The sequence below is a fragment of the Ambystoma mexicanum genome, chromosome 7q (assembly GCF_040938575.1).
Source record: "Ambystoma mexicanum isolate Mex_15411 chromosome 7q, UKY_AmexF1_1, whole genome shotgun sequence".
NCBI lineage: Eukaryota > Metazoa > Chordata > Amphibia > Caudata > Ambystomatidae > Ambystoma > Ambystoma mexicanum.
Window position 1 is genome coordinate 653,031,249 of NC_090941.1, and position 12,014 is coordinate 653,043,262.

General features: G+C 51.1%; 1 protein-coding gene across 4 annotated transcripts in view; it reads left to right on the forward strand.

Moving 5' to 3' along the window:
- The window catches only part of SLC7A1 (solute carrier family 7 member 1), a 552,639-nt gene extending 542,540 nt beyond the window's left edge, over positions 1-10,099 (forward strand). For all 4 annotated transcript variants that reach the window (XM_069640689.1, XM_069640692.1, XM_069640690.1 and 1 more), the window contains one exon: positions 9,732-10,099. In XM_069640689.1, the coding sequence (XP_069496790.1) occupies positions 9,732-9,937 (206 nt within the window). In that variant the 3' untranslated portion in view covers positions 9,938-10,099. The remainder of the gene's footprint in view (positions 1-9,731) is intronic.
- Positions 10,100-12,014: the final 1,915 nt, after the last annotated feature.

Below are 12,014 nucleotides of genomic sequence, written 5' to 3' on the forward strand. Positions count from 1 at the left end.
TCGCCTCAGTAAGGCGAGTGGGATCGCTTCAGGCTCTCAGTTGCATGAAATCTTTTCTTAAATTTTGCAGGGAAAAAAGTAGTCCTTTATAGTCATCCTTAATTTCTTCCTAAGGTGGTGATGGACTCCAATCTCAACCATCTTACTATTTTTCTCCCTGACCCTTCAGGTAACTAAGAAAGGATCCTACATATAGACATAGCAAGGGTTTTAAAATTGTATTTGGAATGTATAAAAAATTAGCGCCTCTAACGGGCTTTTTGTTACGTACAGGGATCACATGCCATTAAGAGCCACCATTGCCTGGGTGGTTTCATGCATTCGGAAATCTTAAAAGATAAGGCAGTGACTGCAACCCAAAGTGCTCCATTCCCACTCAGTGCGGGCTAAAGCAGCCTTAGTTGCTTTCTAGAGTTATGTTATGGAATTATGGAGGATATCTGCAGGGCTGCTACCTTGGTTACCCTGCAAGACTCCACTATGAAAATTCTCAAAGGGGCTTAGTTTGGCCACTAGGTACTACAGAAACTGTTTGGTTAAATGGGGTCGTTTTCGAGTTCCCATTTTATCTTTTTTCCATAGGCCTCTTCCTTGCTTTGTAGTTTCCCATGAGTTTGGAGCAAAGGGATGGGACGTAGGAGTAAGGTAGTCATCGTAGTGACTACTCTGCTTCTAGTCCATAGTTCCCTTTCCATCATGTCTTCGTTGGGACGACATCCCATAATTATGCAGTAAAGGAAGTTATGGACGGGGAGTAAAGTGTTCACTACTGTATGTTTTCTATTAGGCTACTTGATGTTTCCAGTTCATGGATTCAGTGGTAAAGCCAGTCTACCACAATGATACTTATCGTCACAATTTTTGCTTTTCTCATGGATTGCAGCTACCCACAGAGTCCTTTCCTTGATGGATATCCTCCAGGACACAAGGTATTGTCAGAAGCTTTCTATAAGAGGCATAGGGTAGCTCACCATTGACCACCTCCGTCAATCTGTTTCCTCTTTCAGATATGACTTTGCTGCTATATAAATGGAGTTCACTTTGCCCCCATTATCTAAGCAAGCTCCTTTTTTTTGCTGTGCACTCAGCACGCTGTTATCTCAGGATCACTCTGAATTCTTTGTTAGGGCATCCTGCCTGATCCCAAGCAGCCTGGATTTAAAAGCTGTCAGGGCTGCAATACTAAAATGTCCATCACTAACTCGCACAATGTGTGTAGTGTTTCGGGGTGGATTCTGATGAGTAGTGTGGGTCCTGTCAATAGATTACCCCCTAAGGCCCTTGGTGCCCTGTTCCCGGTCTCTGGCTGCAGCTCATAATAAGTCTTGGGAGGTTGAGCGAGTAGCCCACACAGGAGAAAAAGCAAGATGAGGGATAACAGGTGGTGCAAGAAGGGGGAAAAAAAGTTCATTCTCCTGTAGCAAATCGCACCAGTAGTCCTCCCACAAGAAGAGACCGGAGAGTCAAAAGCAGGAACATTTTCGACACCCAAGGTGTTAAGCCCACTTTCCCTTACAAACAGGTTTCTAGAGGGGCATGGGAGGATTTTAAAATCCAAATCTGAAGATTCTTCAGAAAGGTCTCCATGGTTACAGTTTCAAAGCCTATGGCAGTATTGAGGTCAGACGTGCCCGGGTCTGCCAGTTGGAATGCTCAAGTGGACAGCCATACACTCGCTAGCTCGGCACCCCCCTGCGCCAGTAATTCCCAGCTTGTCATCTATGGTCGGCGACAAACGATCCCACGCCCCTTAGTTTTCAGGAGGTGGAGGGGGATCGGGTCTGATTGCCACAAATTAGACTTGGAGGGCATGGTATCCTGACCTTCTCAAGAGGGCCATCTGCCAACCTTCGAGGCCTTCCTCCTGAGGATGAACCTGCTGTCCTGAGGGAGGAATGGGGTTGGGTGCACCACCCTACCCCACAGTCTCCTTAACTTCACGCGTGGCTTTTGGGTAGATGAGGTATGATGGCTGGGAGCTAATTGGTAGGGCCATCCGTGTTGCTGTCTGCATGCTGAGCCAGTGGAGGAAGTTCGAAGGTTGGTGAAGGAGTCTAGGTCTCTTGTGCCCCACAGTGTTGGTTTGGGATTTTCTGTTGTCCGTGGCGAGGCAGAGGCTGCAGATGGGGAATGACCAAGAGTTACTCTATTGCCATATCTATTTTCAAGAGCTCTCCAGAGCAAGGTTTGTGCTTCACTGTCCCCTTGGTTGCTGGTTTCTTTATGGCTTGAAGAATGTTTTCACCAACACAGTTTTATGGTTCCTTCCTGCGAATCTGGTTCTTACTTCTTTCCTTATGGTCTCTCCTTTCAAGGCCTTGCATTCGTGCTCTCTTCTTTTTCTCACATTGGAGACTTGTCATTTTGGTGGCTATTACATGTTTGAGACATGTTGGTGAGATGCAGGATCTTTCCTGCAAGCTACATCTTCACTTCTCCAGGTTGAAAGTCACTTTCCGAGAGATCTTTCTTTTTGCCAAAGGTCATATCAGACTTCCAATGCCATCAAAAAATCCAGGTGCCAGTTATTTTCCCTCGGCCTCATCCTTCGAAGGAGGGAAAGGCGCCCAGGTTGGTCACCAAGATGGCTTTGAGTTGCTATGTAGCAAGGACAGCTTCCTTCTATATGGATGACAAGCTTTTTGTATTTCCAGATGGACAGGACCATAACAAAGAAAACAACTCCATGCAGCATAATGCTTTGTTTCTCAGAATGTTATACGGAAGAGGACAGAGCTGTATTTGGTCTGCATTCCACCAGAGGAGTGGCAGTTACTTCGGCCTTGCAGAGATGGGCGCTGCTGATATAAATTTGTTGGGTGGCTATGTTTTCTAAGCATTAACGCCTGGGACTGTTGGCTGGTTGAGATTCCCGTTTTGGTACAGTGGTCCTGCAGAACTTTTTGGGTTGAATTTTCACTTCAAAGACCCGTTACCTTTCCTCTATACTGATGATACCGTCTGTCTCATGGGAAGAGGACCGGAGCCCTTTTTCCACTGCAAAATCACTTCCACATTCAAATTTGACCATGCAAGTGCGTGCCGGGCGTATCTGCCTGCACTGGGCTCGCCCACCAGTGCTTTTTACTGCTCGAGGGGACAGGACGCCTAGCACCTACTGTGAAGTATATTTTTTCCATGTCTATGAACTTTTTTTTTTCTTTTTAACTTCCACCCCTCACTGACATTCCCCACATATGCCGACGATAATGGGCTGTGCCTCATGCCTCCCCCCATTCATTCCCGCAGGAAAAAGCCTTTGTGTCCTGCGAAAAGAAGGCCTACCAAAAGTATGCAAGATGGCAGACAAGGTCAAAATGGCATCCAGTGAATGCAACACTTCCTCGATAGACGGGTTGTCTCCAAGAAATGGTCTGCAGAGACCACCACGTCCAGGCTCAGATCCTATGACTGGGCGCGTTGGCAAAACGACCCACCTCCCGGGGATTGGACATACGGATACAACTGCCTCCTACAGTACTGCGAGAAGCAATCCTCCCATGCACTAGCTAGAATACTTCACAATGTGCAACATCCTAGCCATCCTGCTCCTCTGAACCATCACCAACCTGGGCCCCACAGCCACATCCGCCGTATTGGAACCCTATTGCTTCCTCCACACCTACTACATCAACATAGACTGTCATCTTATACCAACTCATGCCCGGCTCACACCACTGCTTTTGCAGTCTATCTAGATGTGCGATCTGTGGGACGGTGCAATCCATTAGGGGAGAAAACTACTTCCCGGTAATTTTCTTCCCACAGATTCTTCGCCCTCCCCGCCTACCCTATTTTCGTAAGCAAAATAAATACAATTCTCCAGCATTGGATCTTTCATGGATTCACATGCTTAAAATATTCCCCGTCGTCAGGCTGGGAATCCTCGGTAAAGAAAAAACCAGTATCAGTTTCGTTTCTGATCTGTCTTTCGTAGTAATAACCAATCACTGGTCTCATACTGACCACAGCCAATGACTGCCCTCTACCTAAGCACCGCCTCTGGCAGCCATCTTCAGATTTTTACCGCACGTTCATGTGTTGGGATCCTCGTGCTATTGCTCTCGAGCGTTAGTGCTATTTTTTCACATTTTTTCTCAAAAACTTCGTTTTTTTCGGTCAAAAGAGCCTCTAGCTCCACCGACTCTCCATCCGATCAACAGGGACCCGTGTCGGATTCGTCTGCGCCCCTCAAGGGTGACGATTTTGTCAAGCTACGTTTTTGGAGGACTCCAGAAGCTTCTCAGGCCCGGACATGGCCCAGGAGAAGGGAAGCTCGACGCCCGGAAAGCTGTTCAGGGTCTGCCCTGGATGCCAGCTGCAGAACGTCTTTGAGGACGAACACTCCTTTTGTCTCTACTGCTTACATGAGGACAAGACGCACGTGGAGAAGGACTGTGCGTTTTGCGGCAATATGTCGGAGCGGACCATGAAGGACCGCCATCAACGCCTCGCCAACTGGCTGGAAGGGAAGAGCCCGTCAGGCGAGAAGAAGAGGAAGAAATCTGAGCGGTCTTCTAAGACCTTTGAGGACGCCCCGGCGACGGGGGTCCAACACAAGGCCAAGCACCGCGAGTCCGCTGGCACCGGGAGCGCCGAACGGTCGGGCTCTACGGGCGCCAGGCAGGGCGCACCCTCCCCGGCACCTTCAGCCACGAGCCAACGCTCTGGGTCGGGTATGAGGAAGGGCGAGCACCCGGCGAAGCTCCTGGAGAGGCCCCGGTCGAGCTCGAAGGCCCCATCGGAGGGGGAGCGAGGCAGTGTTCCCCCCCCCCCTCAAGGATAAGGCGGTGAGCGCACCTAAGGTGGTGAAGGCCTTAATCCATCCGGCCAAGCCCTCTATCGATACTGTCGCGGCGGCCCTGGCTCAGCCTGTGGAGGCTACACCAGTGGTGGCGATCTCGGGGCTCAGTCTCCCTGCCACCTCGGAGGGAGTCCTCTTTTGTGCCCATCGATAGGACCCCCGTGAAATCCCCGGCGGGGAAGAAAAGGGGGGGGGCAGGGCGTCGTAGATTCGGCTTCAACCTCGGAGGAAGAGCTGATCGAGGTATTAAGCCACGGCCTTGGCGTGGATGAAGACCGGCCCGTCGGGATGGATCCCGACGCAGGTGACGACATCGTCGAGGGTGCCGACGGGGCCCCTGGTCGCCCGTCGGATACCCCTCTGCCAGCGCCGCGAGACAACTCGGCGGCCATTTTGTTGGCTATACAGTCCTTATGCTCAGAGATAAGGACGAGACTACCGTTGCCGACGGAGGAACCTCTCCCGTCGGGGGATCCTGAACTGGGTCCTTCTGGTGTTCCCCCGCCCAAGAAAAGGAGGATTCACCCTCCACCTCCTTTTCAGCCATCGCGCCCCGTCCAGCCCTCCTCCCCGTCCACCCGAGGGGATGATACGGGGACTGACACGGCTGCTGGACTTCCTACCGGACGACAAGAGGGCGGATGCCCTGGAGATCCTACAGGAAGGTGAGGTGGCGTCGGACCATGCCATCACTATTGCGACGGACATCGCCGACACTGGGTTTCGCCAGTTGGGCAACGGCGTGTGCCTTAGGCGGCGTGGATGGCTCAAGGCTACGGACTTCCGTCAAGACGTACAGACCGGAGTCCTGGACATGCCGTTCGATGGGAACAACCTGTTTGGGAAAACAGTGGACGATTCCCTTCAGGCCATTAAAGCGGACACTGAGACGGCCCGGGCCCTTGGGGTTCTGCAGCAACGACGGACGCCCTTTCGGAGCAGCGGAGGCAAGGGCGCCTCCAAATGTTCCGGCGTCGGTTTCTCCACCTACCGTCAAGCGGCCCGCTCGTCGTCTCAGGAGGCCTACAGAGGACGAGGCAAGTCTGGCGGACCCCGTCGTCGTCGCCAAGGAGGTCAAGGCAGCAAAGCCTCGTCGAAACAGGATTGAACCGGCCGTGGGGTCGGGCCCCCACCGAAGCACCCCGGTGGGGGGCCGGCTGGCGAGCTTCGTCAGCGTGTGGGAGTCCATCTCCACCGACCGTTGGGTGCTGGACGCCTTAGCCCGGGGCCACACGCTCGAGTTTCAAAGAAGGTGCCCGCGCGTCCCCCCCGTGGCCAGGAAAGAGCTTCACGTCCCTCAGCTTCTCCTGGAGGTAAAGGCGATGCTCAGGAAGGGCGCCATCGAACTCGTCCCAAAGAGGCTTCGGGGCTCCGGAGTTTACTCGAGATACTTCCTCGTGAAGAAGAAGACGGGAGGATGGCGCCCCATCCTAGACCTGCGACGTCTGAACAAGTTCATCAAGGCGCAGAAGTTCCGGATGGTCACCCTCCAGCACGTCCTGGGTCAGCTGGAGGAAGGAGACTTCCTGTCGTCGTTGGATTTGGAGGATGCCTACTTCCATATTCCCATCCTAAAGGGGCACCGAAAATTCCTCAGGTTTGTGGTACAAGGGCGTCACTACCAGTTCAAAGCCCTCCCCTTCGGACTACGGTCGGCACCCAGGGTATTCACCAAGTGCCTTGCACCGGTGGCGGCGCAGCTGCGCCGCGAGGGGATCCACGTCTACCCCTACCTGGACGACTGGCTCATCCGAGCCAAGACTAGGGAGCTCGCCGTGGAGCACACGGCAAGGACCGTCCAACTTCTCACGGACCTGGGATTCTCCGTGAACTACGCCAAGTCCCACCTGGTACCCGCGCAAAACGCACTGTTTCTGGGAGCGAATCTCAACACAGTGTCCCTTCTGGCCTCCCCGTCGGAGGAAAGGACCAGGTCCATCCTGGGCAAGGTACAGCGGATGTTGGTTTCTGACGCGGCCAAGGTGAGGTCCATCAAGTCCCTCCTCAGAATGATGTCTTCTTGCATCTACCTCATTCCCATGTGCAGGCTCCGGATGCGCCTGTTGCAGGAGTTCCTGGACGCGCGCTGGATCCAAACGATGGGCTGCTTCGAGGAGAGGATCACACTCGACGAGAGTTTCCGCCAAGCGGTCCGGTGGTGGGGCACCCGCGCGCATCTGACCGCGGGCATGGACTTTCAGACCCCAGACCACCAGGAGACAGTGACCACGGATGCCTCCCTGGAAGGGTGGGGAGCGCACACCGAAAATCTGCACGCGAGAGGCCTTTGGCTCCCGACGGAGAAGTCCCTCCATATCAACGTCCTGGAGCTCCGTGCAGTGTTCTGGGCCCTCAGGTCCTTCCTTCCGTCCCTCAAGGGCAAGGTGGTGAGGATCTTCACCGACAACACCACCACCATGTTTTACATCAGGAAACAGGGCGGAACCAGGTCCCCAGCACTGTCCAAGGAGGCGCAGGACCTGTGGCATTGGATGTTTCTGGTGCCGTTTCATCTGGCAGGGATAAAAAAACACCATCGCCGACTCACTCAGCAGGGAGCTGCGCTCGTGCCACGAGTGGGAACTACGGCAGGATCTAGTGGATCGCCTCTTCCGACGGTGGGGCACACCCCAGATCGACCTGTTCGCGACGGCGACGAACTCCAAGTGCCGGAGGTTCGCCAGCAGGTTTCCCCAGGCGAGGAGCATGGGCGATGCTTTCTCGTTCCCCTGGGAGGGCCTGTTCCTCTACGCGTTCCCTCCTTTGCCACTGCTAATCCGGCTCGTCAACCAGCTCAAGAGGTCACGGTGCAGGATGATCCTCGTCGCACCTGCGTGGCCGAGGCAGATATGGTTCCCGGACCTTCTGGACTTGTCAGCGTCCCCGCCAATCAAGCTGCCGGTGGACGCGGATCTACTCTCCAGGGAAGGAGGCGCCATCCTCCACCACGACCCGAAATCGCTGAACTTGCGGGCCTGGCTCCTGCAGCGCTAGAGTTTGGAGGATACAACATACCGGCCGACTGCAGAGAGGTTCTTGCAAAGGCCAGGGCGTCCTCGACTCTTAAATGCTACGGACACAAATGGAAGAGGTTCTCTGTCTGGTGCCACGCACAGAAGATTAACCCTCTAAGGATTACGGCTCCCCAGGTACTGCCGTACCTGCTGACGCTGGCCAAAGCTGGACTGGCACACGCGTCCATCAAGATTCATCTTGCTGCGATCTCCCGATACACCAGAACCACGGGCCGGACGTCCTTGTGGTCTCATCGTCTGGTGAAAGAGTTCATGAAGGGACTGTTCAGATCGTTCCCGCCGGTGAAGGCTCCGGCCCCGGCGTGGGAGCTCAACGTGGTGCTGACCAACCTCATGGGACCTCCGTTCGAGCCTCTGCACTCGGCCCCGTTGAAGTTTCTGTCGTGGAAAACAGCGTTTCTTGTGGCCATCACCTCTGCACGACGAGTGGGAGAGATCCAGGGCCTTTCCTGCAAGGCCCCGTACTTGACTTTTCACGACACGAGGGTAGTGCTCAGGACGCACCCCTCCTTCATGCCCAAGGTACCGTCGGACTTCCATCTCAACGAACCCTTGGTGTTGCCTGTGTTCTTCCCGTCGCCGGCTGAGAGGACTTTGCACTCGCTGGAGGTGGCTAGAGCGCTGAAGTTCTACGTGGACCGCACGAAGTGTTTTCGGAAGACGTCACAACTCTGTGAACTTTGGACCTGTCAGTCAGGGGAAGGCTCTCTCGAAGGCTTCCATTTCCAGATGGCTCTCCGGCTGTATCATGTACTGTCATCGGTTGGCAAACCGACCGCTGCCTGGCCGTCCGAGAGCCCATTCCACCAGAGCGATCGCAGCTACCACGGCGTTCCTTTCTGGTGTGCCCCTGCTGGACATATGCAGGGCTGCTACGTGGAGGTCGACGCACACCTTCACGAAATTCTACTGCGTCGATCGGGATTCCAGGGAGGAGTCCAGGGTCGGCCAAGCAGTGCTGCGCAACCTGTTCGCCTGAGGTGAACCTGGTGAGGAGGTAAGATGCTTAATGTTGAGTTTGATGTAATGCTTAATGTTGAGCCTTTGCCACCTCCCGTGGTTGTGCATGTGTGTACTGCTATGTATTCTTTATTCATGAGCATGTGAATCCAGGCCAGACCCCATGCTGGAGAAGGAACAAGTTACTTACCTGTAACTGTTGTTCTCCAGCATGGGTCTGGCATGGATTCACATGCGAACCCTCCCGCCTACCCCTCTGCGGCTCTTCACTTGGTCATACTGCCACTTCACGTGCTTCCAAATCTGAAGATGGCTGCCAGTGGCGGTGCTTAGGTAGAGGGCAGTCATTGGCTGTGGTCAGTATGACGCAGAGACCAGTGATTGGTTATTACTACGAAAGACAGATCAGAAACGAAACTGATACTGGTTTTTTCTTTACCGAGGATTCCCAGCCTGATGACGGGGAATATTCATGAGCATGTGAATCCATGCCAGACCCATGCTGGAGAACAACAGTTACAGGTAAGTAACTTGTTCCGTATGCACTGGACTTTACAGACCTTGCTTGAGCAGGGTCGGGAGGGGGGGGGAGAGAACTGAGGTAAGGTGGGGGTGTAGTGTACTCCATTATTACAGCGGTGACATCCTCTCCAAAATCGGGGAAGCTAATTGTCAAGAGTGGTCGACGGTGAGCTACACTATGCTCCCTTGTGAACTTTTCCAAGAACTGCTTGCGCTGGAAGATATGCATCTAAACAACCTGTGGGAGGAGAATCCATAGACCGAACATTACTGGAAAGTAATTTTTCCTTCAGTTTTTTTAATCCTGATAATTGTTGAATGCTCATTCTGTAGAATTTTCTTTCATGCAATAATCTAACGGTGGCCCATTGAATGACGCATACTTATTTTTTTCTTCCTGTCCTCCACAGGTTTCCTAATTTACTTTGGCTATGGGGTGCGGAACAGCACTGAAGCAGCAGCACACGCAGCCTCGTGTAATGCAGACCGAAATGACAATGGTTACAAAAGAACGCCCAACCAGAATGCTGAGGGGGCAGCCCCTGAGAGAAAAGCATTCCTTGACAATGCAGAAGAGTCCAGTCCTGTTAACCCTTGGAGCACCGAAGAAGCGTGATCTGCGACCACCAGAAACTGTGTGCAACTGACTGGCACAGCTCCAAGGAGCTCGTCAGCAAGTCGAACTAAAGGCACACTTCCCAATCCTAGCTGCTTGGCTATTGACACGATTCCTTTTTATATTTTATGAAAACAATACAGATTCTTCAGTAGCACATAACCATCAATGCTGCTGTGATCATTTGCGACAAAATAACTTCTTTTATAGGCGTGCAAGATAAATCTTTGGTACATTTTTGTAGTAAAGACTTCTGTATGGTAAAAATCTCACTGTTACATGAGTGAGGATACCTTTACTCCATGATCACGTCAGAGTGATGTGACAGTAGGAGTTTCCACTGACATCCTCTTACTCTAACCCTGTAAAAGAAGTTGAAAATATTTATTTGTTTTTATTTTTCTACAAAAAGTTTGAGTACCTTGAAGTGCAGCTGGTTCCATGTACGCGGTATCTGTGTGGTTCACCTATAGACTCCTTATATTGCTACTAGTTCTGTGCTAAACAACCATGTGATGGTCGATAACTGTCACCAGAGCTGGAGCTGCAAATGGTACCTGCTCTCACTGTATCTGCAAAGGGAGTCTTTCTTTTTTTCTTTTTTTTTTATGCTGGTAATTTATCTGAAGAAAAGTCTTGACTAAAAATTGCATTTTCTGGCCGAAGGCTTGAATGGCCAAAGACCTATATTTAATGTGATACTTGGTTCTGAAAAAGTTTTTAAAGTATTAATTTATTTTTTTGTATGCTGTATATTGTGCTTCACTTGCAGAGTTTTGCTAGATTTAATACTGCTTTCCTTGCATATTACGGTGGCACTTAGAAAGGAACTCTATGTTCCAGCTTCTCTTTATCCCTTCTTTGCAAAATTGATGCTGGACACCCTACTTGTGGTGCTGCAGTGCTGGTTACTCCTCCCTGCTCATTTACAGAAACCATAATAGTTTGTTGGGACATCTGATAGGCAGGGCTGGGCCCTAGTTGGTATCTTGTGTTGCTGTGAATAGGGATATAAACATTTAATATTTGAAGCGCTAATCCTTTAGTTGAGATTTTCAGGGACGTGCATGGCTCTGAATCGAAACAGTGTTTAAAAAAATAAAAGATCTCGATAATGGGCACAGGTTCTACTTACAGAACATGTACCTTGTCACTATGTACAAAGACGGTCAGGAGTGATTGAAATGCACGTCTCTTTACCTGGCTAGCAAAGTCTCCCTCATTACTTGGCTGGTAAAAGCAAACCTGATCCAGAGGTTCATACCACTTCCTTCCCGGAAGCCTTACTGTAATAGTTTGCAATTGCTAGTGGTGTAAAATGTGTCAGTCAGTCCGTCCTGTGAAAGTGGTTTTGTTAGCCAGGATTTTCTCTGTATATAGGATCTGTTATCTGAATGGGAGTGAGCGAGTGAGTGAATCTTATACATAGCCCCTAAACAAACTGCCACCATGTCACCCGCATTATTATGTTAGTTATGTTTACAGCTTTTTCTTTTGAGGAAGCTCCAAGAAATCGTTCTAAATGCAGCTCTTTATGTAAATTGCCTTAATGAAGGCTTTCTTGGTTCTTCATGGGAGTTTCATTGAATATTTTGCTTTCATATGTGTTTGACTGGTGCAGTATAAAAAAAAAAACTCGAAACCTAACAACATTTGAGGTGGATTTGACTTTGAAATTGACTTGCTTCTGAGGCGGCTGTTGCCGCTGCCTACTGTAGGTTAGCAGGGTGGTATATTTTCTTATCAGATAAGGCTATAGAAAGCACTTCCATGGCTCAGTTTTCTCTTGTGTGACATTATAAACTGTATTACTACTTTTAACTTCAGAATTATTTCAAAGTAATTCGTTTTTTAATCCCCACATGTACCTCTTCTGCCTCCAGACATGTTTTGTGAGCCCCAAACCCGCCAAGCGGGGAGCACTCCACTTTTAACCACCCACCGCAGTCAGCCACGTTCCCCCGACCCTGCCTCCTCATCCTCCTCATCCTCCTCCTTCATTGGGCCATTGTTCATCACCCCACCCTTGAAAACAAGCTACATATATTTTTTGTTTCACTCAATTTAGCCAATGGAT